Genomic DNA, 26,594 nt, shown 5'->3' with positions numbered 1-26,594 from the left:
AAACTTGTAGAGGTTTTATGTTTCATAACCAAACAACGGGTATGTTTGGATGAAAACAATATATGTTGTTTGAAATAATAACGGTTTGAATTTCTTGGAACTAGGCTACTGTTGATTTGGCATTTAAGTGTTTCAAAGAATCCCTCAAGCAGGTTAATCCGAGAATACAGTCAAATCTGTTCAGCAGGCAAGATAAATACTGGCATAGACAATTTAACAAAAATACAACCCTTTTTACATGTTTTGATTTACCTGTGTTACAAGTCAATTCATTGAATGATATTCATCTGTAATGTATTCTTACAATGTTAAAATGGTTTAGTTTTCTAGTGTGGATAGGGGAATCGCTGTAACTTTCCAATGAGAAAACTCCAAAACACCCTATCACCATCTGTGTCAGTCACCTGACCACCCACAGCCTTTCATAAAAGCCTCCCCCTCAGGACGTTCGGATGTAAACAGTACCTGAGAAAGAACCGACAAAGAGGGAGTTCCCTGTCACCGAGACTTGAAAATACCCAGTGGAAATGATCCATGTTTCGAGAACACCAGAGTGCTCTTATTGTGGGACCATGAATTTAGATGGATCATCGATGGAAACAGCTGTGGAGCAAAACCAGAGTTCTGCAGCTTTCCATAGGAGACCCAGGTCCCATTCCTACCACAGCCCAGACAACAGCAATAACTACAACCTACAGGCAGAAGCCGAAGAGAATCTCACCAGGCCTCGTTCTAGGTCTTTCTATAGCTTTGAGGAAACGGACGTATCTTCTGGGGGAATCTTTACTAGATCAAACGCCCTGAGACCGAGGTCTAATTCTCTGTTGCATTTTGAGGCTACGAAGAAGGAGAAGAGTCCAGATGGAGCCTTGTCTCGGCTCCTCTCCAAGAAGGCAAAAAAGTCTAAGCCCATCAAGCACTCCTCTTGCAGGGATCTGGATGGTATGGAAACCTAGTGTGTTGAACTAATATGAATGATCATCACACATTCTATCATGTGAGAAATAGGCTGTGTAAAGAGTAACTTATCTTCGACTATAAACATTTTAAATTTGACATTATATGAAATAACATTATATCATGACATTTTAACATTCACTATATATACACACTATCCTGAAAAAAATATATTTATGACATAAATAACATGATCATAAAGACATTACAATCACCATTCTTCTGTTAATCAGGCAGTCGGGGAAGTCTGAAGGGTGTCCCCATGATGACCATCTCAGAATCAGACAACTGGGAGATAACCTGTTGCTCAGGGATGAAGTACGGACAGTTTGTGGACTGGGAGAAGATCGACCCAGAGGCAGCTGGGCGCTACCAGAAGATCCTGAGCGTTGAACACCAGGAACTGAAGACCATGGGCAGATCGGGGTTCTGGGCCATGCCTCACACTCTGAGAGCAAAGGCTTACTACCACATCATACATGGCATCAATTCAAGGTCCATCACCTCACAGAGAGATGTTTACCAGGACGTTTCGAAGACGCTTTTTGGGGAGCAGAAGATGACCACACACCCTTTTCCAGAGTACATGGAAGATGGTGGTTTTCCCAGGTATTGTACCCAAACTACAGTATTTATTTTACACTAAGCTTTGTGAGGTAAAATAAGTGTGCTCGTGAAATCCTGAGTCATTACAGATATCTGTTAGTAGTCATTAATGCTGTTTATTTTTGTGGAATCGCAATATTCATAAAGTACATTTTCTCTACTTCCTGCCCTGAGGTATTGCCTCAACAAAGCAGGCCTAAACTCAGTCAAGAAGATCCTCCTCTGCATCGGCAAATATTTCCCCGATATCAACTTCTGCCCAATCCTACCCGCCCTGGTCTCTCTCCTGCTACACTTCAGCGAAGACGAAGCAGAGTGTTTCCACAGCATCTGTCGCCTCATCTCCTACAAAGACCCCAACAAGCGTTACATTGACCAGACCTTCCTCACTTACCGAGCCTCCTGCATGACCTTTGGCGACCTTGCCAACAAGTTCTGTCGTGGCATTCGCAAACTCATCGCTAGTTCCCACCAGAACCTCTTTGAGTTCTACTCTGACTGGATCATGTGGATCTTCGCTGACCTTCCGTTCACCTACGCCATCAGAGTCCTGGATGTTTACCTGCTGGAGGGGTACAAGGTTCTTTACAGGGTGGCTCTGGCCCTACTCAGCTTGTACAAGGTGTCGGTTTCATCGCGTGTGGCGGACGTAGAGGACTTCAGGAGGGACATGAAGAGCTTTGTGGAGAGTGTGGCGCGCCACTGTTCCATAGAGAAGCTTCTGGAAAGGGCCTTCAGCATCCCGATGGCCACCAGGAGGGAGCTCAATCTGCTCTTCAATGCCAACAAAGACTCACTCATGCAAAAGGGTGTCAGCATTCATCAGAAGAGGTGAGAAGATGGTAGAAACCAATAACAGTAACGCCACGTCATTTGTAAGCCATTACCGTGATGTGACTAGAACTATAGGTATTGCCAAGGGAGATGCTAGGAGTTCTAGGATCCCTGAATCGTACAGGAAAGTGTGGGGTTCTGCAGGGCCCCATGTCTGACCAGGGCCCTTAGAATCGTCCTAATCTTCCCCCCCATTACGGCGCCTCTTTGTGGTTCCATAATGATGTTCATAAGTATTATCAATTGCATAACAAATGGCTGCATTTTATCTGTCAGGCAAGCAGTCCAAACGGTGGACTTTGGAAACTTCAAATCAAGTGTCGTGACGGGAACAGAGATGAGAGTTGTCTGGGCCTGGATCCCAGAACGCTTCGCCCTCTTTGAACCTATGAGGCTGTTCAGCACAGATGAACATGTCCGAAGTCTGTCTTCGTAAGTATTCACATTTTACTATTCCTATGATATTAAAAGAAAGAAATATATTTCATCCAGAGATGTCATGTTTTCTTAATGGCGCTGAAGCTAAATGTAGATAGTATGCCTTCTGAATGCAAACTTTGAATTTTGTATAGCACAATCGATAGCAATAGCTTTGAAGTAAGTGTGATGTGGAAGTTAGCTAACCTCAGGGCTTGGTTACATAACACTGAGAGAGGCAGTGTTGGTTGTATCAACATGAAGTGCATAACTGAGTATTCTCCGGGTCAGAAGCATGAACAATTTCTACTTTACTTCAAGTGAAGTTTGGTTGAACTTGATTGTTGTAGTTTTTTGTTTTTACGTTAACATTAACAGGAAATGCTTTGAATTTCCTTGTCACAATTTGTGTCAAATTTGATGATGATAGAATTGAACATTAGCAGTCAACAAAAGAGTATCCATGCACTCTGTCTCCAATGTCCTTCAAATGTTTTTTTGACTTTCCCTCGGTTGCTGCACGTCCCTACTGCAGAAAACGGCAGATTAGGTCTGTGGCGTTTGAAAAGTTGTGTGACTGGTTACTACAGAATGACAAGTCAACATGGTGCATGACTGTGACTGACCCTTCGCTGACCTTTCACCGACTCAGACATTCCATGTCATGATTCATGATTACTGAATGAACCACCAAAAACACCTGTCAACGAGGGTGAAACACTGTCAATATTGAAACCATTGATCACATGGTCCACCAATACACTGGTATTACACTGGTTGATTGTGTTTAAAAATCTAATTTTATTTCCATCAGACTTAAACTGCATCTATGGTCATTTTGAATTGGCATCTAAATCTAGGTTGGATGCAACTGCTTGGATGATACTGTAAGGTTAATTTCAACTACATACTTAAAACGCTACTACATGTCCACTTTAAAGTTACAGATGATTGTATGTGAATGTTTATTTGGATTTCTCCAGAGTTTACTCCCATGTTGAAGGACATGAGCCAGCTGTACTGCTTCTCAAAACAGTGGATGAAGAGGTAATTACTAAACAGGAATGCTAACATCAAATAGTTGGACAGTTTACACATTTTACCCCGTGTTTACATGTACTGTGCTGCTATCGAATTTTACAGGTGTGTGGTGCTTTCCTGTCGACCGATTTATTAGAGCGAAAAAGACTTGACTCAGAGGGACTTCAATATTTTGGGACTGGAGAAAGTTTTGTCTTTACGGTGAGACAGTAGAATATAATTGAATTGAATAGAAGAAAATATTTTGTCTACACAGGTGGACATTTTTCTTTGCAAGTTGTGGCATATTACACATATAACCCGTATACCCAGACACTGAATCACTGGATATCTTTAAAACAAATAACAACATGTTGACAACAGTACAAAAATATTTCCCTCCAAAACATGCTGTGGTTTACTCGCAACTCATATGACTGCACTTTCGCTGTTCTCTGTCCTTAACAGTGATCAGATCACTGAAACACAGCTACTTTTACAATTGCAGTGAGTAACAATATACTTGTTCTTTCAGCTACGGCCAGGCATGGAGCGTTACCGATGTGCTTTGATCCACATCATGTCCCGGAGGCGTCCCTCTCAGGAGGTCTCCTCCGCTGACACCCCCCATGACCCCTGCCTGTCATGCCCCTTCAACACCCCCTCAGAAAGATCCATCTCGCCCAAGAGTACCAAAGTAGAGGGAGCCTCCAAATTCATTGCAGGAGACAACGAGAAGCTGGTCATTGGTAAACTGAGTGTTGAAAACAGTCCTGTAAAATATATGCCTGCTTGAATGCCTTAACATTGTTGAGGGATCGTCAACCCTGCCTTGCAATAGGAACACTCATAGCATTGTATATGTTTGGACTTTGCACTGAGAGAGAGGTGTCGGGGTTAAAAGGATATTTTTGTATAGTGTATTGGTATAAATATTACGGTGAAGCTCGTGAAAGACAATTAGCAGGGGTTGTTGACAGTGTGTACACCTGTACAATGATGATGTATTTACAGTATGGGTTGTGTGCGTATCTCTTTAGGAGGCGATGGGGGTCATGCCATCTACCTGCATGAAGATTTGCAAGAGGGTTACACAGAGCGATGTGACACCTTTGATAACGCTCCTCTCTGCAAAGGACATTTCAAGATTCAGTCTTTGGAAGTGTGGGGAATCCAGAACTCTATTTCCTTCTCACACTATTTCACTCATTGAAGAGAAAACATTGACAGACCTTTGACGTCAAGTTACACCAAGACGCTGTATTTTGCTCCCTCTGACATTCACTTTGTGTTTGTTTTCATTCCACTATGTCTCTTGTGGCTATATTTTCCATGAACTGTAGGTTTATGTTAGGTATACAAGTGACATTGTGACAAGCTAAATGTGTATTATACATGAGGAATATGTTTTTATAGTGTTTTCGAAAACTTTCACTCGTCAATGTGATATTTTGTAATATATATTTGAATTAAGTGTTAAAAACTTCATGCTATTCAAATGATTATAAGGATTGTTAACTATCTACATGAGTATTTGACAATTAGTATAAATAAAGCATCACAATTGTAAGTCTCAACATTGAGGAATCGCAGCCTTTGGTCTTTTTCCTTGAATAATGATGATAATGTGCAGAGCCATAGAGATATCTATGGTTATTTCTGTTCTAAGATTTCTATGGCTAGATTTCTATTGCTTTGCAGTGCCATCGACAGTAACCATAGGAACAGACTCAAACAAATCGTGCTGTTGCTAGGTCACGTTTGTTTGGATGGTAAATTGAGAAAGCTAGCAAAATATCATTACATACGGATAGGCTATAGCTAGCTAAAAACTCGCTTTTGCAAGCTTGCAGTGTTTATGTTAATAGTTCTGAACAGGGTAAGGCCGTGAAGAATCATGGCTGGGGACGCGCAGGACATTCCACGCCTTGAATTAGAGTCTGTCATTGGATTTAATGGTATGTTATGAAAATATAGATTATCCAGTTAGGCTAGAACTACTGTACTTCGTGCTAGTTTAACAGTTAGCTAGCTCTACCTCTAGTACAGTAGGCTATCGCGGCTAGCCAACATTAACTGGCTATACAATAAATGCATTTGATATAGGCAATTAATTTAAAACGGGAACACAAACTAAGGTTACGTTTGCAATTCTTTTGTCAGGACATGTCTTTTCTGGCCTCCAAGTCCATCCAGATAGTGAACACTTAATTTATCCTCTCGGTTGCACGATCATCGTAAAAAGTATCAAGGATGGCAAACAAGAGTTCTTACATGGACACACAAACAACGTCTCCTGTGTCGCTGTCTCCAAAAGTGGAAAATACATAGCCTCAGGACAAGTCACTTTCATGGGCTTCAAGGTAAAAACGGGAACGGGTCTTTCATTGTCAACTCATAGGTTAATTAATGAACATAGTTAAATCCAATTAAAACTATATCACTTCACTCTAGGCTGATATTATAATTTGGGATTATGCCAAAAAAGACATACATGCCAGACTACAACTTCACAAAGCGAAGGTGGAAGGTCTCGCCTTCTCTCCCAATGACAAGTACCTGGTGTCCTTGGGTGGCCAGGATGATGGCAGGTACAGAGAATATTTGATCGATAACACCATGTCAAATATTACTGTGTAACGTAGCCCATAGGTGTGTCCTCTGTTGTACTGTGTACAGTATGAGTACTGTGTCTCCGTGCGTGAATGACGCTTCCCTTGTCTTGCAGCATCGTGGTGTGGAACATCGAGAGCAAGGAGGCCATCTGTGGGAGCCCTGCCTCAGCCCACAGCGCGGGCCAGTGCCTCACCATCAAGTACAGCAACGACACCGACGACCTCTTCATCTCAGCTGGGAAGTGAGTGACTCGTTCAAAGTGGGCTTTGGTGCAAGGCCGTAATCATAATACACATTGGGGGGGACACATCCCCCCCAATATTCAAATCTGGTCATAATGTCCCCCCCCAATATTTTGATATAGAAATATAAATGTGCTGCGCTACGACAGGCAACCACGCACGCTGTCCGGAATTATAATTTAAAAAAAAATATTTGTCCCCCCCATTATTGACTCCATGGCTACGGCCTTGCTTTGGTGTGTTCAGTTCTGGAACTCTCCTCTGTGGATAAGATGCCAGTGCTGAAGTCGCAGCGGAAAGGTCAGTCGTCTTACTAAGGCAAGGTCATACCATTCCTCCAACTCTTGTGGTTTTGTGCTTTTCTGTTTCAGTGGCACACTGCGTGTTTGGGAGTTAGACCTTCCCAACAGGAAGATTCGCCCCACGGAATGCCAGACAGGACAGCTAAAGCGGATAGTGAAATGCATCGAGGTGAGTGACACAGACACAAGTCCGCCCACTTTTTGAAAATGTTTTAAAATTTTGCTGTTCAGCAAATCTGTCCCACCCCCCCCCACCCCCCACAACTTTTGATGAAGAAAATCTAATTTAACAGCCACGTTCTCAGTTATTAAAAAATAATGTCCCACCCATATTTAAAAACAGAACCCATGCTGTAAGAGGAACCATCAAGAACCATGACAGCCATTACCGTACACATCTCGCGCGTGACGGGGGCTTTCATGCCTTTACCGTCCCACACATTCTCCTTACTCCATACTGTGACTCGTCACTAAACTGGAAGGGCCATTCTCGACGTGCAGTCGAGAAGAAGGCGGCGGTGAACCAGGAGTGTTGTCCTGCGACTATAGGACAACACTCCTGGTTCACCACCACTTTCTGAGGAGGATGAACATGAACGGCGTGGATCTGACGTCTTACAGATCCAGGAGGACGGCCAGTTCTTCTACTGTGGGACGACCAGCGGAGACATCATGAAGGTGAACCTGAAGACACGGCTGCTGAACAGCTGCGGGCCGCTCAAACAGAAGTTTAGCAAGGTGGGTGTCATAAGCCAATCAAATCAAGGAGGGCTGCTGGCTTTGTGATTGTTTTTCACTGCTTTGCTTGAGGTTGTTTAAGACGCTTGTTCCAGTTCCCACACCGGACGCACACACACACCAGTAATTGAATTATAGCCTATCGCCAAAGGATGACTTTGGGGAAATGGCTGAAATAAATGGCTACAAGGCCTATGACATTCCTGTGTATTTGACGTTGTGGGAAACCAAGAGAAACGTACCGTATCATTTCTAACTTCAACCGGCCCGGGATTTGCTGTTCTTCCTTGTTTTGTTTCCGAGCAGGGTGTAAATACGTTGAAGATGCTGATGTCAGGGGACATCCTGGTGGGCTCGGGAGACGGCATGTTCACCCTGTGCTCCGGAGCCAACTTCAAAACCCTCAAGTGAGCTTCTCAAACGCTCATCACGCCACCGCTCACTCGGAATGTGGAAATGAATGGTTTCATTTGAATTTTAACGAGTGTTTTCGATGGCTGTTGGGTGGTACTGGAGTGTTGGGTGATGATTGTTGAGGATTGTTAGGTCACATGGTCACATCAATAGCTGGGTCGATTTGTCTTACACATTGATTTACACGCAGAAAATTGTACCGATCGTATTTCCTTGATAGGTTTAATCCACAGACTAATTATTGTGCTAAGTCTAGTAAAGTCCAGTAAAGTTTATCAACCTGAACTGTCCCTGTGAAAAGTACCTGGAAATAGAAAAGCAAAGTTAGGGTTGTGATGTGTACAATCAGTCACACAGCCTCCTCCGTCGTGTGACAGGCAGGTCCAGCTGGAGGGTGGAGTGACGTCCGTCACGCTGAGAGGCAAGGGCCAGCAGTTCTTCGCCGGGACGGTGGCCTCTCAGATCTACCGCTTTGACTCCACGGACTTCCAAGCCGAGCTCATTTCCACGAGTCACAACAGCACTGTCAAAGACGTGGCCTTCCCCTTGTGAGTGATGGCCGGGCTAATTTGGTACAAACCCCATTTCACCTAGAGGACCCTCAGGCTTGCCCGTCAGTACCCGCGTCTCCCCACTAGAGGTCACTACATCCTTTGAGAAAGAATCATTGAAAATAACCCCAGTCGATTTAGCTCTTGACACACTCGTTTTAACGCTGAACAGGTAAGCCAGTTAACTGTAGCTGGGTCACAGGCAGAACTTCACGGCAAAGCCGTCTTCCCAGGGGCATTTCAAAGACTCGGCGTCTCAAAGGCCTCGATTGTTTTTTGAAGTTATTAAGCAACGTACCGTCACACATCCACAGACTCGCGTGTCTCTCTTCCAGCGGCTCGTCGGAGCTCTTCGCCACCTGCTCCCAGGATGACATCAGAGTGTGGCACTCTGACACCTCCAAGGAGCTGCTGCGTATCTCCGTGCCCAACATGACCTGCAACGCCCTGGACTTCATGATCGACGGACGGAGCATCATCAGCGGTGGGCACGCGTGCCCGCGCAGAGAGCCGGCATCTGTACACCCCGAGGCTATGCCCATTCCAAAGGCTATGCCCTCCACCGCCTTTTGTAGCTTCGCGGCTGGTCTCACACGTCACACACCTAGCATTGCCTCACATCCGATATGTGTATCACGGTTCGGCCTATGTATGATACGACGACTAAGGCCGCTACAGATTCAGGGGAGGTCCAGAGACTCGATCTTTCGCCGCTCGTTCACGTGTTTGTTGTGTTTTTCGCCAGCGTGGAACGACGGGAAGATTCGCGTGTTCGCTCCGGAGAGCGGCAGGGAGATGCTGGTCGTCCACAACGCCCACAGCATGGGTGTGACAGCCATCGCCGGCGCCAGGGACTGCAAAAGGATCGTGAGCGGAGGGGGAGAGGGACAGGTGAGGCAAGACAGGCTGGGAAAACAGGCGTTCGCCACCTCGTTACGGCAATCACTCCATACCACACCATGCACTGACTACACGGTCGGGCCGTAGGGGGCTCGTGAATCGATGGTTTTAAAAGGGCGCTTTTCAGGGCGTTTTTTTGTTGTTAAGCGACATATTTTTCTTTTTCACTTGGGGCCTGTGGCAGGTGCGGGTGTGGGAGATCATGCAGGGCTGTCACCGTCTGCTAGAGACCATGAAGGAGCACAAGGCCACCATCACTTGCATCAAGATCAAGAGCAACGACAAAGAGTGTGTCACAGCCAGCTCAGACGGAGCCTGCATCATCTGGGACCTGGTGTGAGTTTCAGACAAACAATTACATTTACATTTGAGTCATTGAGCAGATTCTTATCCAGAACGACTTACAGTAAGTACAGGGACGTTCCCCGAGGCAAGTAGGGTGAAGTGAGCCTCGTATCAGAGGACACAACGTCATTTGGCACGGCGGGGAATCGAACGGGCAACCTTCAGATTACTAGCCCGATTCCCTCACCGCTCAGCCACCTGACTCAAACGGAAGAAGACGAGACCCACGCTCATACATGTGCATGCATATTTAAAAGGTCCTAAGACATGAGCGTGTGACCCACACGCACGCATTAGCGTGTATTAGCCACACACGTACATTAGTGCGGTGCCAGACTGCCTGTTTTTGATGTGCTTCCCATTGAGCCTTCGACTCTACTCCCGTTCTCTCCCTGACCTTCTCTCGACCTCTCTCACCTCTATTTATTTTTCTCTGATCCCATCCCCCCGCCGCTTCTTTTGCAGACGCTTTGTGAGGAATCAGATGGTTCTAGCCAACACTCTGTTCCGCTGTGTGTGTTACCACCCCGAGGAGTACCAGGTCATCACCAGTGGCACTGACAGAAAGGTTTGGAATGACTCAAATCTAATCCATGCCTATTGTACACTCAATGGCACTGAAGTACCATAGAGGTGTGTTTAGTGTGTGTGTGTGTCGTGTGTGTGTCGTGTGTGTGTAATCACGTGGACCAGTTACACACAGTGCTGTTGTTTTTAGTAAATCCCCTTCTCCAGCAGACACTATCAAGCCATTACGCGGCAGTCCTATGTTGCCGAGTGCACACAGCAGTTAACTGGGTTGTGATTGTTTGTAACGAAACAAGCAAAATCATCTAACGCTCGCTACGAAAAGGTCACAAGTTCAAAATGGCGCCTGTGATCAACTGCCTCTCTGATACGAGGCTCACCCACCTCTGTGCTAAACAACCCATATTGTCGTCTCAACACCACGCTGTGAAGTGAAGACAAGCTGTACTGATTAGCCAGCACTGTGTACACACTGTGATGGAAAAGAGAGTGAAAGGGAGGGGAGTGAACGAGAGAGAGAGAGAGAGAGAGAGAGTGAGAGAGAGAGTGAGAGAGAGACAGAGAGACAGAGAGAGAGAGAGAGTGAGAGAGAGAGAGAGAGAGAGGGTAAATAATAAAAAAGCAAGATAGAAGAGAGCGCTCTGGCTTGCGCGCCTTCCTGCGGATGCGCCCGTGCCATCCGTGTGCGCGCGTGCCAGCTCCACCATCTGCTCGCCCCAGGACACAGGCACTTTGTCTGGGGAGGCCAAAGGGCCCGCCACCCCCCACACCCTCTCCCTCCATCCCTCCCTGCCTACACTCGGCATATCCGGAGAGCTGAAAAACTGAGTGCCAAGCGAGGGAGCGAGGGGGAAATAGGAAAAAGAGAGAGCGAGAGCGGGGAAGGAAAGAAAGAAAGATGGAGACCGAGAGAGATTGAGAGGGTGTCAAAAAGGCAGAGAGACAGATATGTGTGCGTGGGCCGAAGCAGGTCCTTGGCTCTGGGTTCAATGAAGGAGTCATTGGAGACAGCTTCACACCCTCTCCAGCGTTGGAAGGGACGGAGAGGACAGCTTTGCTGGGAGGTCAGCTCGGCTTTCTCTCATTCCTGGGTGTGATGGTTTGTTTGTGGGCCTCCCAAGCTTGATCGGTCTGTGGTCTGCAGCCATGTTGTTTGAGGTTGGATTCGACACCGAGTGCATTTCGGTTGTTATCATGGCATTTCAATGACGGGGTAAATATCCGTTGTCGGTGCCGCTAAAATGCTTTCTGAGAGACGACTGCCTTTCAGACATACTGTACTTTGAGACGGAACAAATGGTGCTATTTTAGTTCTCCCGTTTGTTCCACCAACCTTGAAGCCTCCACCCCCCCCCCCCCCCCCCCCCCCCCCAGCACGGAAAATAATGCTTTGCGAACATGCTGTTGCGGTGCGTTTAATGTCCTTGAGATGCCCAATTACGCTGAGAAAGAGATTGTTTATTTGTGAGGTGGTGGTTAAGTGGATTAGGGTGATCAGGCCCACTGCACAGACACAGAGCCAGGAGTGATCAGAGCCCACTGCACAGACACAGAGCCAGGAGTGATCAGGCCCACTGCACAGACACAGAGCCAGGAGTGATCAGGCCCACTGCACAGACACAGAGCCAGGAGTGATCAGAGCCCACTGCACAGACACAGAGCCAGGAGTGATCAGGCCCACTGCACAGACACAGAGCCAGGAGTGATCAGGCCCACTGCACAGACACAGAGCCAGGAGTGATCAGAGCCCACTGCACAGACACAGAGCCAGCAGTGATCAGGCCCACTGCACAGACACAGAGCCAGGAGTGATCAGGCCCACTGCACAGACACAGAGCCAGGAGTGATCAGGCCCACTGCACAGACACAGAGCCAGGAGTGATCAGGCCCACTGCACAGACACAGAGCCAGGAGTGATCAGGCCCACTGCACAGACACAGAGCCAGGAGTGATCAGAGCCCACTGCACAGACACAGAGCCAGGAGTGATCAGAGCCCACACTAAAGACTGTTCCCCCTTCCCCTTCATACGCGTTACAATAAAACCCTTTACCGCAGTAAACCATATATATGTTTCGGTCCATGTAAGACAAGTAAACATACTGCAGGACAATGCACTGTACATCAATAGGAACACGCGTACAGTCCTCACAGAAAAGATATAGCTTCCACTACATCATGAATAATGATGACGTACTGTTTTCCTCTGTAAGGGGGCTGTGCCTCAGGCCGCATGTTCTGGCAGTTGGTGTGGTAGGTAAGCGAGGGTAACAGTAGCTAGCCTGACTGGCCGTAATTAATTCCTATTGGCTGTTGAGGTGGCCGGCGGCCAGGTTCCTCGGCGGAGAGTGAGAGAACACAGATGGACAAGGGCGGCTCGCACAGAGAGGACGCCACTAATAAGCCCACCATGTCAGGAGAGAGAGAGAGAGAGAGAGAGAGTTGGAGAGAGAGAGAGAGAGAGTTGGAGAGAGAGTTGGAGAGAGAGTTGGAGAGAGAGTTGGATCGTGACAAACACTGGGGAGTCTAATTTGTGTCTGTCAGTCTGGTTACTGTGCCTTTTTCAGGTGTGCCACACTCCACTTTAAAAAGTCACCTTTAATGATAGTATTAGAGCATTGCTATTAGCTGCTATTGTTTGGTGTGTTTTGGTCATTGCGTTGACCCAGTCGATTCATCTTACTGGAGTACAGAGACTAACCAAGTCACAAATCCATTCCACTTGAAACATAGGCTCTACACAGACTTGTGCCTTGTTGATTTGAACGTCATGGAACCGTCTTGGAACTATAAAGAAGATGCATTTCATCCTTGATTCTGTTTGTTTTCCTCCTGTCCCATTACAACAAACCGTATTTGATATGTGCAAGATTGCATTACCCCTTTGTAATGCATTATGTTTGTGGTCCTGGACTGAGGGACAAAACACAGCTATTCTCATAAATGCTTCTATTCTGAACTCAACCAAGTCACACAAATTCTCTTCCGTTTGCCCACAACCAACAATCCTCCAGATATTTTTAGAAATGATTGAGTTTATCTATTAGCATACTCTTGAAATGTAATACATTTTCTTATTTATCTGTGCAGGTGGCCTTGCTTTGGGCCACTATATTTTCATTTATTTTATTCAGTCCGTAAATAGATTTTCTTCTTCTTCTCCTGTAATTAGATTCCCCACCTAAGGAATTCATTGCTTTCAAGTGCAATCTGTTTGGCCCCTTTCAATATTTCCAGACACAGGAAGGTCTAAATAGTCTTATCGTGTGCTTACTCCACTCCTTCGTTCCTAGCGCCCCTCTGAAGCTGTATATTAATGATGAATTCCTTCATAGGCCTGACTGGTTTGTAATAGTAATTAGCTTTGTCGTAAAAATAACAAGAAAGGACCCTAACTTCCGTGTGCGAGATTGTGGTATTACTGCGCTAAAAATAACTTCAAAAAACAATCGAGGCCTTTGAGAGGCCGAGTCTTTGACAGCTGCACACCCTCAGGAGACGATTAACTCTCATTTAAAGTTGCACGCGTGTTTAGTTTTTTGTGTGTGTGTGTGTTTTTTTTTTCTGTACGGTGGCATACGACAACTTGATAGACTTCCACCGTCTGTATTTACATATAGAAGAGTAATGAGGATGAATAAGGCAGAGAAGCAGTGTCGGCGCAGTATAACGAGTCAGACAAGTGACACAATCTCCTCACTCCACACTATAATGCGACACGTATACTAGGTTGTGGCCCTTTAAGTATTCCAAAGTCGACAAATTACGCGACTCCCTGAGGGGAAGAATTCTACTCAAAGAGGCAGGTACATAGAGGATGTGCCAACACCTTGAATGAAGATATCAAATATGTCAACAGTCATCTCCTAAACTTGGTCTTGGTCTTCATCCCATTGATGTGCTCTTTCTGCCCTGTGCTGCGTCCTCTCTAGATTGGGTACTGGGAGGTGTACGATGGGTCAGCCATCAGGGAACTGGAAGGGTCCCTGTCAGGGGCCATCAATGGCATGCACATCACACAGGACGGCAGCCATTTTGTCACAGGTATCGTTTATATTGGTGTCGGTTAAACTGAGTTTGTTTTGATTGTCCACAGAGATGAATATTGCTATTGAAATGTTTATTTGTCTCAGACTACTAATGGAAAAACAACTGAACCCTATAATACCGACAGCCATAAAACAGGCATAAACGTTTTGGCAGTTCCAATCTGGAAAGTGAACAAATCTTCACAAAGCGCCGTGCAGAAAACATGAATAAACAATGCGTTCCGCACGTCCATGCTATTTACCCCCCCCCCCCCCCCACTAGGTGGCGATGACAAGCTGGTGAAGGTGTGGGACTACTCAGAGGGCGAGGTCACCCACGTGGGCATCGGTCACAGCGGCAGCATCACCAGCATCAGGATCTGCACCAACAACCGCTGGGTGGTCAGCACCAGCGCTGATGGGGCCGTGCTCAGGTGGAGGTACCCCCACCCTACCTAGAGCGCCCTCCGCAGGTCTGGAGGGATATGGGGGAAAGCACACGTTCTAGAACATTTCCCCCTTCGTTCGCCTCGAATCAACATTTTGCTCTCAGCGCTAGATATAGATAGATCTTTACACCAGCATTTCCATCACAGGTACTTTTACAATTGTGTCCAGAAATAAACGGACTCTGATAATGAAGCAGGGTTTAGAATATTTCTTCTTGCATGTGTGAATGTAGGCAATATACGATTGTAGTTATGTGGTTGTGCACTAATGTGTAATTTCCATCTAATCTTCACAATGCAGCATCTACAGGTGGAATTTTACGGTAATGGAATAATAGTGAATTCACATTCCCACTTCTTATCATGTAAAGCACTATCTGGCTACATTAACATACCCTTTTTGGTACACTCATATGCAAAACAATTTGGGAACCTATTTCTTTCAAAAAGAAAAATCACAAAGAATCAATTGTGTCTCTCTTTTGTCTTCTCTCCGTTAAATGAAATGCAAAAAGCCCTCTTCGGTTTACACAGTACATTAGATGCATATTTCATTCAAGGTACGACCGTCTGTCGCGTGTCTCGCGTGGCATAAAAGAAAGAGAGAGGCGAGGCCCAGATTCCGGGTGCACTTTAGCACACTGCTCCTGTCAGCTAATCTATCACCGGGGGCTCCCTGGGGAGCACTGGTGGAGGAGGGAAGCTCAGAGAGCGGGCCTCGTGGAGTGGCTCTCTCTCTCCCAAACTCATTCCCATCTCAATTGCTTCGGAGCGGATTCAATCATTAATAACTACCCCCTGTTACCCCACAAAGTCGGCAGCACCAAGGAGCGAGTCAGCAGAAATGCCCCCCTCCCCAGCTTGATGAAATGGGTGTCCCTCTGCCCTCCTGCTGTCCTGGCTCCACAGATGCCCAAGGGGGGGGCCTTTTCCTTCTCAAGTGAGGATCGTTGAGCTTATCGCTTGTGATGTGAAATGGGTGTTTGATTTCGCAGGCTTGAGCTGGTCATGCGAGAGCTGCTATGACTAAATCAAATGAGCGTGTTTTCCATATTATATCCCCGCTGGGAAAAAAAGGGTATTATCAAAATACAGGATGAGACAGACTTGGGTTCAATATATAAGCACATCTGGCTCACTAAATCCAATCTCTGGTATTGGCGAGCTGTGAAATTAAACTGAACTGATTAAGAATCTCAGCAGCTAAGGCGTAAAAACATGCAGTAGCAGCATTTGCCTACTTTCAAAACTATTTCATTGCCTTTGAGAGAGCTTTACATCAGGTTATTTTTCTCCACAGATTTGTATGCCATTTTATAGTGCAGATAGGAACAGTATAGGATCTTAGTATTTTGGGGAATTTGAAGAGAGACAATGCATTAGAGGAGCACGTGACTGGTAAGGCAGATGCAGCTAGTACTCATCACCATCATTAGCGGCAAAAACATTCTCCCGTAACAGCAGGGGGCTCAAACACCTACATGCATCCATTCTATGAAGATTTCTGACCAATTTATTGAAAGCACCAACCATATTACGAACAAAGTTTCCCCTTCTATGCGCACAGGCACTATAACGTGATTTCAGTATTTTACTCAGTATTCAAATACAGCTCTTGGAATTGGTCTACATGTGTAACCTAAGTCACATTGAAACTCAACGATAATTCACCGACAAAAACATTAGCCCTTGGGTACAGTCACTGGCAGTACAGCTGCCACCTTCACTATCCAAACTAAACTAAACCAGGCTAATAAGATTCATGGTGGGAGGGCATTGCTTGCACGATTCACCCAAACAGAAACTTCTCTAGCGCGCTCGGACTAGCAGAGAGGGAGGGAGAAAAAAGACCGCCAGCCACAGCGTAGACTACGCAAGAGCCCTAGTCGCTACAAGCGAACGAGGAAGTAGTATAGTAAAATTGAACCTCGCCGAGACAGAGGAACATGGAGTTGAAGGGAGCTAACCTTTACACTTGTTACAGGTGTCACCATTTTACAACACAGTGACAATTCAGTCCCGAGAGCCGTTGGGATTTAAAGGAATGTCTGGGTAACATTGTTTTGTCATGTGCCTTGGCACGGGATCGGTGCCACCTTGTTGGTGAGGTTTCAAGAGCAAGACGCAGATACGGGCAGGCAGGTGCGTATGGACCCAGTCTTTTCGACCATTACGTTTTCAACACTTGCTGCCCGGGAAATAACCGACAGCCATGGATACCAAGGAGAATAAGATGAGGAAACATACAATGAAACCCAAATCGACGAAGCGCAAAGAGAAGAAATATAAAACCACAAAGATTTTCAGGGGAAAATCTTTGAAGTCCGTTGGTAATTTTATGAGCAGGGTATTGAAAACTTTGGGAACTTTGGCACACTTTGGAGACGTCGAGCCACCTGACGCTGAGGATGATGATGGTGGTTTCAAAGAAAGCGGAGCATGCACGTTGAGTGCAACCTCAGGGAATTTTAAGGATGAACTCCAGGTTTCGAGGGATAATACTATGAAGAAGAGCTGCACAGTGTCTTCTCACGGATCTATTAAAGACAGGCTGTCCTGGTGCTATGGCGACAAAACTCCCGGGGTCCTTGGTTTGAAAAATCATGGAAACACCTGTTTCATGAATGCCGTGGTTCAGTGCCTCAGTAATACAGACCTTCTTGCGGAATATCTTGGTTTGGAACAATATAAATCAGATTTGTGTCAAAGGAGAGTAAATGGAGTTGTTAAAAGCGAGGACGCGCCAAATGCCAGGGGTGAGGTTACCGAACAGTTGGCGTCATTGGTTCGGGCGCTTTGGACCCTTGAATATACGCCTCAGCTGTCAGTGGAATTTAAGGTGAGAGCATTTCTAGGGATTAGTGGTTGTATAACAATTTTCAGGAGTTTATACTATAGTCGTATTACCGGGTAGAGCTTTCAACTGGTGGGGGCAAATGTTCCTTTCAAACTCAGACATCGCATGCCCTCATAACGCTGCCCTTTCCGCTTCAGCACGCTAATGGCAGAATAATAAGATTATGTTTCGCAAAGGGAATTATGTCAAGTATGCCAAGTCTTTATATCATAATCACTCATATTACTGGATAGAACATGTCGTTCCTCATAACGTTTGGTAAATAAGTCAATAATGCGTGGATGACCGCCAATGGTCAGCACTGTCTTCCTCACGTATTTCCGTGAGAGCTCGCAGGTAGTATTTCAGGGGAGGAGCCATGGGGTAAAAGTCAGGTGAGACGTTGGTCAGCAACAAACTCGTGTCAAAGATCACTTTAGTAGGTTCAGAGTGAGAATTTTGTTTACTTAAGGGACACATATCTGTTTGAGAAAGCTTTAAAGCACAAGCCCTTAGGTCAGCTGTCAAAACTCAAGAAGCTATGGCAGGCTTTCTCAATAAGAGAAGAACAATGATCTGGATTCAGGAATCGCAACACCAGCAAACAAAAAAGGACGTGGCAGGGTGTGCGCGCAGTATGCCTGTGTGTATGTCGCCTCTTGCCCCCACCTGCACCCTGTAGGTTGTTTGTCTGCATTCCCAGGATGCCCTTGCTGGGTGGGAGGGAGGGAGGGAGGGAGGAGAGAGCTGTGTTTCACATGCAAGAGGATGCACCCTCTGCTCTGGGTTTACAGCATACTGATGAGGTGGTAGCCATTTCAGAGCCCCAGGCAGATGACCAGTTCAATCCAGGAGTCTGCCTGGTGGTCTGGCCTTGACCAGATAGCTGTGATCACCCCGACACAAGGGCAGCGTCACCCCCCCAGATTTACCTCCAGGCCTCGAATAAAATAAGTGACTCACTTCCCACTGAGAACTAGAACGACAAAAGAACGATGAGTCACCATTGATAAAAAAAACGTGGCTTTTATCAACACCAAAGAGGGAAAAAAAACATAACTTGTCTCTCAAAACAAACCGTCTTTGAGTGCTCCCCTTTCATCCATCACCTCCCAGATTATTTTGGAAGGCCGAGTGTGTCCTCTCGCTCTGCTACACTTTTCGCAATACCCTGCTTTCCTATCGACTGCGACGCTGAGAGTGAAGCTACGGGATGATCACTGTAGCTCGCACAACACTCCGGTGCATTTAGCCAGAGAAAGGGGGTGGCCCTCCTGCTGGGTTAGCTTCAGCGATGCGCACAGAGACTCTGCGTTTAACATCCATCTCTGAGAGAAACGGCCCTGATGCGAGGAAACGCGTTCCTCCATTACTTCCTCGTCCATTCATCTTCATAATAGCGGGGGCTGGTCTTCGACGGGGGCGAGGACGCTTCCTAAGAGCCTTTATGCTTTGACAGCTGATGGCTGTTGTTCACGTTCGGCTTGCTTCGTGTGGAGGGGAGAATTTGGGGCCTGTTCCATGGCGCAGGCTGTGTGGGGGGGATGAAAAGTCCTCTCTGGGAGACATTTCCACGCCCGCCTGTGGAGGTGAAGGGGGTCTGGAATTCCACCATGACCCTGGTGTTGGTGTGTGGGCGTGTGTGGGCGTGTGTGCGCGTTGGCAGACATATGCAGGAGAGTGAGTGAGTGAGAGAGAGAGAGACAGTGAGTGAGTGAGAGAGAGAGAGAGTGAGAGAGTGAGGGAGAGAGAGAGATTTTTCTCATCCTTCTATGGTTGTGAGTGGGTGTCCGACGGGAGAGCTACCTGATGTATGACCACTAATATTTTTCTGACCTCCACAAGACCTCTACTCTAGCGTCAACCGACGTGTAGCCATTGTGTTGCTACAGAACAACCAAAGAGAACTTTGCAATACAAATTTTACAGTCACTTGACTTTTCCTGTTTTACTATCAACACAATGATTTTTCAGTGGATAGTTCCGATTAGGCATACACCCCAAAATTATAGGAAAATGTGTATGATTTATGAACCGCTTCCTTAATAAAACCGATAGCTTTTTATGTGGCGCCGGAGGTGTTCTGTGATTTGCCAGCCACACTGTAATACTGTGAAGGCTTAAATGACGGGAGTCAGATGGCTGAGTGGTGAGGGAGTCGGGCTAGTAATCAGAAGGTTGCCGGATCGATTCCCTGCCCTGCCAATATGACGTTGTGTCCTTGGGCAAGGCACTTCACCCTACTTGCCTCGGGGGGAATGTCCCTGTACTTACTGTAAGTCGCTCTGGATATGAGCGTCTGCTAAATGACTAAATGTAAATGTAAATGCTATTTGAGAAGAGACTCTCTGGCAGGCCAGGAGAAAAACAGGTACGTACGGTTGTTTTCCGAGCAAGCAGACATTGCGTCATCGTTTCGCATACCCACACATCCACACTGTACCTGGTAGAGGTCCTTATCGTCTCAGTGGTGTGGACACACAAACCACCTGGAGCCTTCCCCCTCTCACTCTTTCTCTGCCAGAGAGGTAGTTCACACTCGTAAGTATACCTCTCTCTGTTTTCTTCCCTCTCTGTTCCTTCCTCTCACTCTCTCCCTCTTTCTCTCTCTCTTTCGCTGTTTGCCAAATAGGTACTTCACACTCTTAGTAGCTCTCATCTATTGTAACGGATGGGGCCAGAGGTGTCGGAACTGTAAACAGTGTCAGGCTAAAGTGTCACTAGTGTGCGTAATCTTTAAAAACCACACTCTGAACTTTTTGTACTGTTGACGTCAGTCCACATTGAAACATATAATTCGTCCATTATTTGTAAACAAGATAACATGATTTGAAGCAGCTTTACAAACCAGGATTTGTAAAAGACATGGAACATCACTCGCATCCCGTACATGTCACTTGAGGTAGAATTCATGGTTGACAGCGAACGGCAGTCGACGACTGCAAAATGTTTCCCACCTCTCATGTCTTATTTCAGTCATGTTCCTGGTGATAAAAAGGCCCGTCTCATCGTTCGCACTTAAAATAGCAGGCAGACGCCATGTCAACTGACAAATCTCTTAAATGCCTAAGAACATGATAATATGCGGTTACAGTCAGCATGCTACCTCACAATCCAGTGAGCACTACTTTAATTGCACGCCTTCTGACAAAAACGCAACAAAAACGCAAACACGGCATCCGAGATATATGTCTGTGTAAGCACTGCATTTGTAACGTGTTTCCAATACAGTTATGAGCCGGGTGATTTATGTCCAGAGTGCGACATAGGTGGTGAATGAATCCATCACACTGTGCTGGGCTGTAAGAACAGCCAATCATGTGAGGGGGGTTTGGGGGTCGGGCCAGACTTCGACACTTCATCATAGCGAAGGGGGAAACGTGGAAACCGTTACAATATAGCATGGGGAACATCACATTTCTCCCCCGTGGCATATTTACTGCCTCGGCCTCGAGTCGTTTGGGTTTAAACTTCTCGATTACAATTGCAGGGAGGGAACGTTTCCCAGACTGTAAACCACTCAGGGACGATTATTACTGTCGCAATTCATCTCCGTCTCTTCATGATAGCAGTAAATCCAACATTATGGACCAGGAATTACTGTGTCAACTCACTGGCGTCATGTTGACAAGGATTTTGCTCATATCCTCTTGGAAAAATAACAAAGCTTTGCATCTAAAATAATACGGCCGCCATGAAAAAGCTGGCTACTATTTTGCGGAATGTTTTGGAGGCGAGTCAAGTGAATCAAGCCTGAGCTGAGATGTGGCAGGACGAGGTGGTTGTGTGTGTGTGTGTGTGTAAGGGAGTGTGTGTATGGGGAGCGGGGGGGTTGGGGGCGGGGGGGGGGTCAGTGTTATGGGTCGTAAATTCAGACAGGGGCCGTCCGGTGTGAAGAGTCAGAGACTGGGACGGGGCGCTGGCGTGGCGGCCGGTCGGCTCTGCGGCGAGCGAGGTTTGTGTTTCTACTCGATCAGCGCCGTCCTCCAGGGGAGGCTGGGCGTCTGGAGCTCAGCGGGGATCGATGAGGGAGGGAGGGGGGGAGAGGGAGAGGGAGGGAGGGAGGGAGGGAGGGAGAGGGAGGGAGAGGGAGAGGGAGAGGGAGAGGGAGAGGGAGAGGGAGAGGGAGAGGGAGAGGGAGGGAGGAGGGGAGGGGAGGGAGAGAGGGAGGGAGAGGGGGGGGGGAGGGGAGGGAGAGAGGGAGGGAGGGAGAGGGAGGGAGGACATGAGGAGGGAGGGAGGGAGAGGGAGAGAGGGAGGGAGGGAGAGGGGGGGGGGGGGAGGGAGGGAGGGAGGGGGAGAGGGAGGGGGGGGGAAGGGAGGGAGGACATGAGGAGGGAGGGAGGGAGGGAGAGGGAGACAGGGAGGGAGAGGGAGAGGGGGGGGAGGGAGAGGGGGGGGGAGGGAGGGGGGGAGAGGGAGAGGGAGAGGGAGGGAGGGAGGGAGGGAGGGAGGGAGGGAGGGGGGGGGAAGAGAGAGAGGGAGGGTGAGGGAGGACATGAGAAGAGAGGGAGGGAGAGGGGGAGGGAGAGGGAGAGGGGGGAGGGAGGGGGGGAAGGGAGGGAGAGGGGGGGGGGAAAGGGAGAGAGGGAGGACATGAGAAGAGAGGGAGGGAGAGGGGGAGGGAGAGGGAGAGGGGGGAGGGAGGGGGGGAAGGGAGGGAGAGGGGGGGGAAAGGGAGAGAGGGAGGACATGAGAAGAGAGGGAGGGAGAGGGAGAGGGAGGGAGGGGGGGAGGGGAGGGGAGGGGAGGGGAGGGAGAGAGGGAGAGGGAGAGAGAAAGGGAGAGGGGGGGGGGGAGGGAGGGGGAGGGAGAGAGGGAGGGGGAGGGAGGGAGGGAGGGAGGGAGAGAGAGGGAGGACATGAGGAGGGAGGGAGGGAGAGGGAGAGTGGGGGGAGGGAGAGGGGGGGGGAGGGAGGGAGGGAGGGAGGGAGAGGGGGGGAGGGAGGGAAAGGCATGAAGTGATGACCTGCCTGTGTGTGCCTGGTCAGCAATGGAGCAATGCCTGGGAAGGGAGCTAAAAAATGAAACCCCAAATGGAGCTGCATGTCGAGATGAATAACATCCAGGCTCATTCCAGCATCACCTGCTGGTGTGTGTGTGTGTTACTTTGGCATTAGTGTGTGTCTGTGTGTCTAAACATAGCCGTCATTCCACCAAAAGGTTACGCAATATTATCATTTGTCAGGTCACTCTCATCTCATCTCCCATGGAATCTGACAAGGTCCATCTTACAGGCCAGGGTGGGCGGGGCAGTGTAAATGTGTTTAGTGAGGGAGAGGGGTCGTTTGTTTGATGTAGGGCACATTCCTGTCTGGGTGGAGCTCTCCATATTCTTCACTGTTTACATTAGTGGGCGGGGGGGGGGGCAAGGTTAACCATCTCCCAGTCACATTGGCCAGTTATAGTTTGACTGAAGTGCCATCTCCAGCAGCAGAATTTAGGAGGACATTTTTGCGTTGGGCCTGCCCGCCAAGCCTTAAAATGGACAGTTTACTACCTTGCTGTTTGCGTTAAAGGTTAATGGTCAAGATTGTGTTTGTTTTTAAAAGGCTCCACCAGGTAGGCCAGCGGTTCTGTCAGCTTCGACCTCCGCGGGAGCGTTTCCCGACGACCTCCACTCTCCCATTCTCACTTTCCTTTCTCTCTTCTCCTCTCTTGGATACAGAAATGGGAAGCAGTCTTTCCTGAGCTTTTTCCGATCCCACCAAACAGTAAAACAATCACGCAAAGGGATTTATTTCCAATTTACATTTGAATCTCGGCGCTCCCCCGTCGGGTGCTCGATGCCTTCCGACATGCCCACGGAGAGCACTGCCTCTCCTGTGTGATTGCTGTGGGTTGAAGTGGGTTTAGTTAGAGAGTCTGATGTGTGTTCATCATGCAGACCGTCAGCCAAAAGGACAGTGAACACTGGGAACAAGAACAAACAGAAAAGAGGAGCAAATATTGTTTGCTTACTCTGCAGCCGTTAAACACACACACACTGCACAACTCACCAGTCCCAACTAATACGGGAATTTCGGGGCGTCGAGTCCGTCTTGCTACCTACTGTGAAGAGGAACACAGACACAGACAACACCTACTTCCTCTCCCCCCCCCCCATCACTGTCCTAATGAAGCCATAAAGGTTCTGTAACGTCATCAGGTTTCTGTTCCCAGACACAGCAGGGACCTCTCTAACCTTGGACACAAAAGGCAGCGGGGCCGCAGTCTTAGCTCCGCTCCCCCCCCCCCCGCTCCACCCCGCTGCCCTTCGGCTCGGTTTTCACAGCTTGCCCTTTCAGCGAGGTAGCGCCGGCGCCGGGCGCCCTTTGACGGCCCGGGAGAGGAAGCCAGAGGGTTCAGGGGGAACTCTTCCAATTTGTCCTCGCCCCTCTCCTCCCTTTCTGCACCCCCCGCATTGTGATTAAGCTCATTAGCGAGCCGTCTCAGGTGTGGGGGGGGGCTGGTAGGGGGTGAGGCGGGGGGTAGAGTTTTGTGTTTATATTTAGACAGTGGCGGTGTGATGCGCTGATTTTTAACGAGGCATGGAGAGGAGCCTGGGCTCTGTCACTCACTGCCTGGAGAGAGGGAGAACAAGGAAAAAGGAAAGGAAAGAGGGATGACTGGCGGAATGGAAAATAGCCACCTGGTTGTCCTGATGGCGTTATTAGTTTTGTCTAATTGCTGTCTGCAGCGGATTGAAAGACGTGTCAGAGAAACTTCCGACTGACATGATGAAAAGCCCAACTCCTGTCAAACACGAAAAACAGCCCAACTCCTGTCAAACTCTTTTTTTCAGCTGGCAGCGTGGCAGGAGAGTTCTCGCACGGGTTCATCCTGGTCTGCATCTGATCTCCTCCTTTCCTGTCTTTCCTCCAGAGTATCGTCTCCAAGTACAACTCCCAGTTCCGGGGGAACTCGCAGCACGACGCCCTGGAGTTCCTCCTGTGGCTGTTGGACAGGGTTCACGAGGACGCCAACTCCAGCTCCAACAACCACAACCCCAGCTCCAACAACCACAACCCTAGTTCTAACCACAGCAGCGGCAAGACCAAAGCCTCTGTCAAGGTAAGGGGCCATGACGTACCATCCATTAACAGGAAAGAGCGTTTTCATAGCATCTCCGGATGAACCGACTGTACCGACCAAGGAGATCAGGTAAGCGCTTCGAGATGGACTCCGAGGCCAGGCTTCGATTTGGGAGTCCTGAACTCCGGTGGCTCCAGATTCCTTAGGAGGCTGTTTTATTTCGAGGAACCCGGGAGAAGATGCTGAGATTAGCACTTGTTCAGGTGTGAGAGTTGCTGGAGCTTGAGTCATATCACCTGGATCCCACGCAAGAGCACGCACACACACACACACACAGACACACACACACACCCACAGCCTGCTTGCTCATCTGTTCCTGTCCCAAAAAGAAGCTTCTCAGTTTCTTTACCGGCACCTCACATTTACCAAGATGTTGTGTGCATCACCTGCCTGCATTTCAGACGGTCTAAACACAGTTTCAGGTGTTCTAATTAGCACTTAGCATCTGTTTAGTTGCGTAACAAACGTATCAGAATTTGAGTTTTGTTTTTGACCCGGGCCACGTCTTCACTATGAACGCTCTCACGCTCGAGAGAGACAATGAGTAGATACGAGTTTTCTTTTAACATCACCGAAGAACGAATCCTCGGAACACACCCGAACCCTCGCCTCGGTTGGCTATTAACCGCGGGTCTTTAACAAGAGGGGGCGACAATCGGTCTAACGAGACGGCTTCCTCGTCAGAAGTGCAGTGTGTGTTCAAGAATGCGATCCTTCTCCTATTCCTCCTTGCCCGCCCTTGTGTTCGCCTGAATAGAGCGGCACGGTGTGTCCTCATCCCGCCTGGGTCGCCAAAATCAATTATCGCACTTTAGAAGGAGATACGGAATGTTCTCTGTGAGGAGGGGGGCTCTTTTGAATCCCCTCCGCCCCCCCATTTCCCTGGACGATCCCTCCCTGTCCCCCCTCACAAAGAAGCGGAGCCGGAGGGTAGTCGACGTGTGTATGTGTGTGTGTGTGTGTGGAGCAGAGCCAGTCATGTCTGACTGTGGGTGAGTCACCCACTGGGGGCCTCTGAAACAAGGCATTGTGTGTGTGTGGAGGGGAGAGGTCTCCAGTGGATGGTAACAGGAGAGGCTGTTGAGTAGAATGCCCACTGTGAAAGGTGGTGTCCTCCACTTTACCTCTTTCTCTCTTTCTTTTTCTTTGTTTTGTAACCTCTCTCTGTTTCCCTGTCTTTCTCTGTATCTTTCTCTCTGCCTCTCTCTGTTTCCCTGTCTTTCTCTGTATCTTTCTCTCTGCCTCTCTCTGTTTCTCTGCCTCTCTCTGTTTCCCTCCATCTTCACTTGGCAGTGACTAACTAACTCTGAATCCGACGGTATCCACTCCAGTGTCTGACTTCCGTCATGACAGATGCGGGGATCCTTCCTTTTCAGGATCTCTGAACTTGAAAACGTGGGAAATTGCAGTCAGACGACAACGTTCACTGCCCCTTAGCGTCACAACGACAAACCTTGTATGCCTTTTGGATCATGTGGCGTGTCAAACCCCCCAGGGTAGGGGCATCAGAGGGGTTTGTTCACCTTCGGCCAGAGCCCTTTCTGTGTCTCCAGTATCTCCGGGACCCATTATCAGCAGATGCAAGTTAGTGTTAGTAACTGCCGTCACGATGCCTCCTAATTCCCCTCTGTGCCGCTAGGCTAATAGAGGGGTGCTTTATACCACATAAACAGCTTAGGGCTCTCGCTCTCATTAGCCCCGCTTGAATCATGTCGCCATAAAGCTTTCGCTTTCGCCG

At 48.0% G+C, this 26,594-nt stretch overlaps 3 protein-coding genes across 3 annotated transcripts; all 3 read left to right on the top strand.

Annotated features, from left to right (window-relative positions):
* The first annotated feature begins 349 nt into the window (after nt 1–349).
* On the top strand, nt 350–5,411 carry LOC124483219 (TBC1 domain family member 24-like). Its single transcript, XM_047043558.1, has 8 exons — nt 350–942; nt 1,191–1,566; nt 1,738–2,394; nt 2,674–2,829; nt 3,798–3,861; nt 3,958–4,056; nt 4,370–4,583; nt 4,875–5,411. Exons 1-8 carry the CDS (start codon nt 528–530, stop codon nt 5,045–5,047), a joined length of 2,154 nt encoding a protein of 717 aa, XP_046899514.1. The 5' UTR covers nt 350–527; the 3' UTR covers nt 5,048–5,411.
* A 244-nt stretch (nt 5,412–5,655) lies between these two features.
* cfap52 (cilia and flagella associated protein 52) lies at nt 5,656–15,403 on the top strand. Its single transcript, XM_047043563.1, has 14 exons — nt 5,656–5,792; nt 5,998–6,197; nt 6,289–6,425; nt 6,563–6,691; nt 7,064–7,163; nt 7,616–7,732; nt 8,039–8,139; nt 8,524–8,694; nt 9,033–9,181; nt 9,443–9,588; nt 9,782–9,933; nt 10,408–10,510; nt 14,402–14,513; nt 14,781–15,403. The coding sequence occupies exons 1-14, from the start codon at nt 5,732–5,734 to the stop codon at nt 14,954–14,956; spliced, it is 1,854 nt and encodes a 617-aa protein (XP_046899519.1). The 5' UTR covers nt 5,656–5,731; the 3' UTR covers nt 14,957–15,403.
* A 1,377-nt stretch (nt 15,404–16,780) lies between these two features.
* LOC124483248 (ubiquitin carboxyl-terminal hydrolase 43-like) lies at nt 16,781–26,048 on the top strand. The gene is made up of 2 exons (XM_047043597.1): nt 16,781–17,785; nt 24,647–26,048. Exons 1-2 carry the CDS (start codon nt 17,159–17,161, stop codon nt 24,896–24,898), a joined length of 879 nt encoding a protein of 292 aa, XP_046899553.1. The 5' UTR covers nt 16,781–17,158; the 3' UTR covers nt 24,899–26,048.
* Nucleotides 26,049–26,594: the final 546 nt, after the last annotated feature.

Source organism: Hypomesus transpacificus, chromosome 21 (genome assembly GCF_021917145.1).
Source record: "Hypomesus transpacificus isolate Combined female chromosome 21, fHypTra1, whole genome shotgun sequence".
Lineage (NCBI taxonomy): Eukaryota > Metazoa > Chordata > Actinopteri > Osmeriformes > Osmeridae > Hypomesus > Hypomesus transpacificus.
Note: the sequence above shows the minus strand (reverse complement) of the source record. Positions and strands in the feature narration are given on the sequence as shown.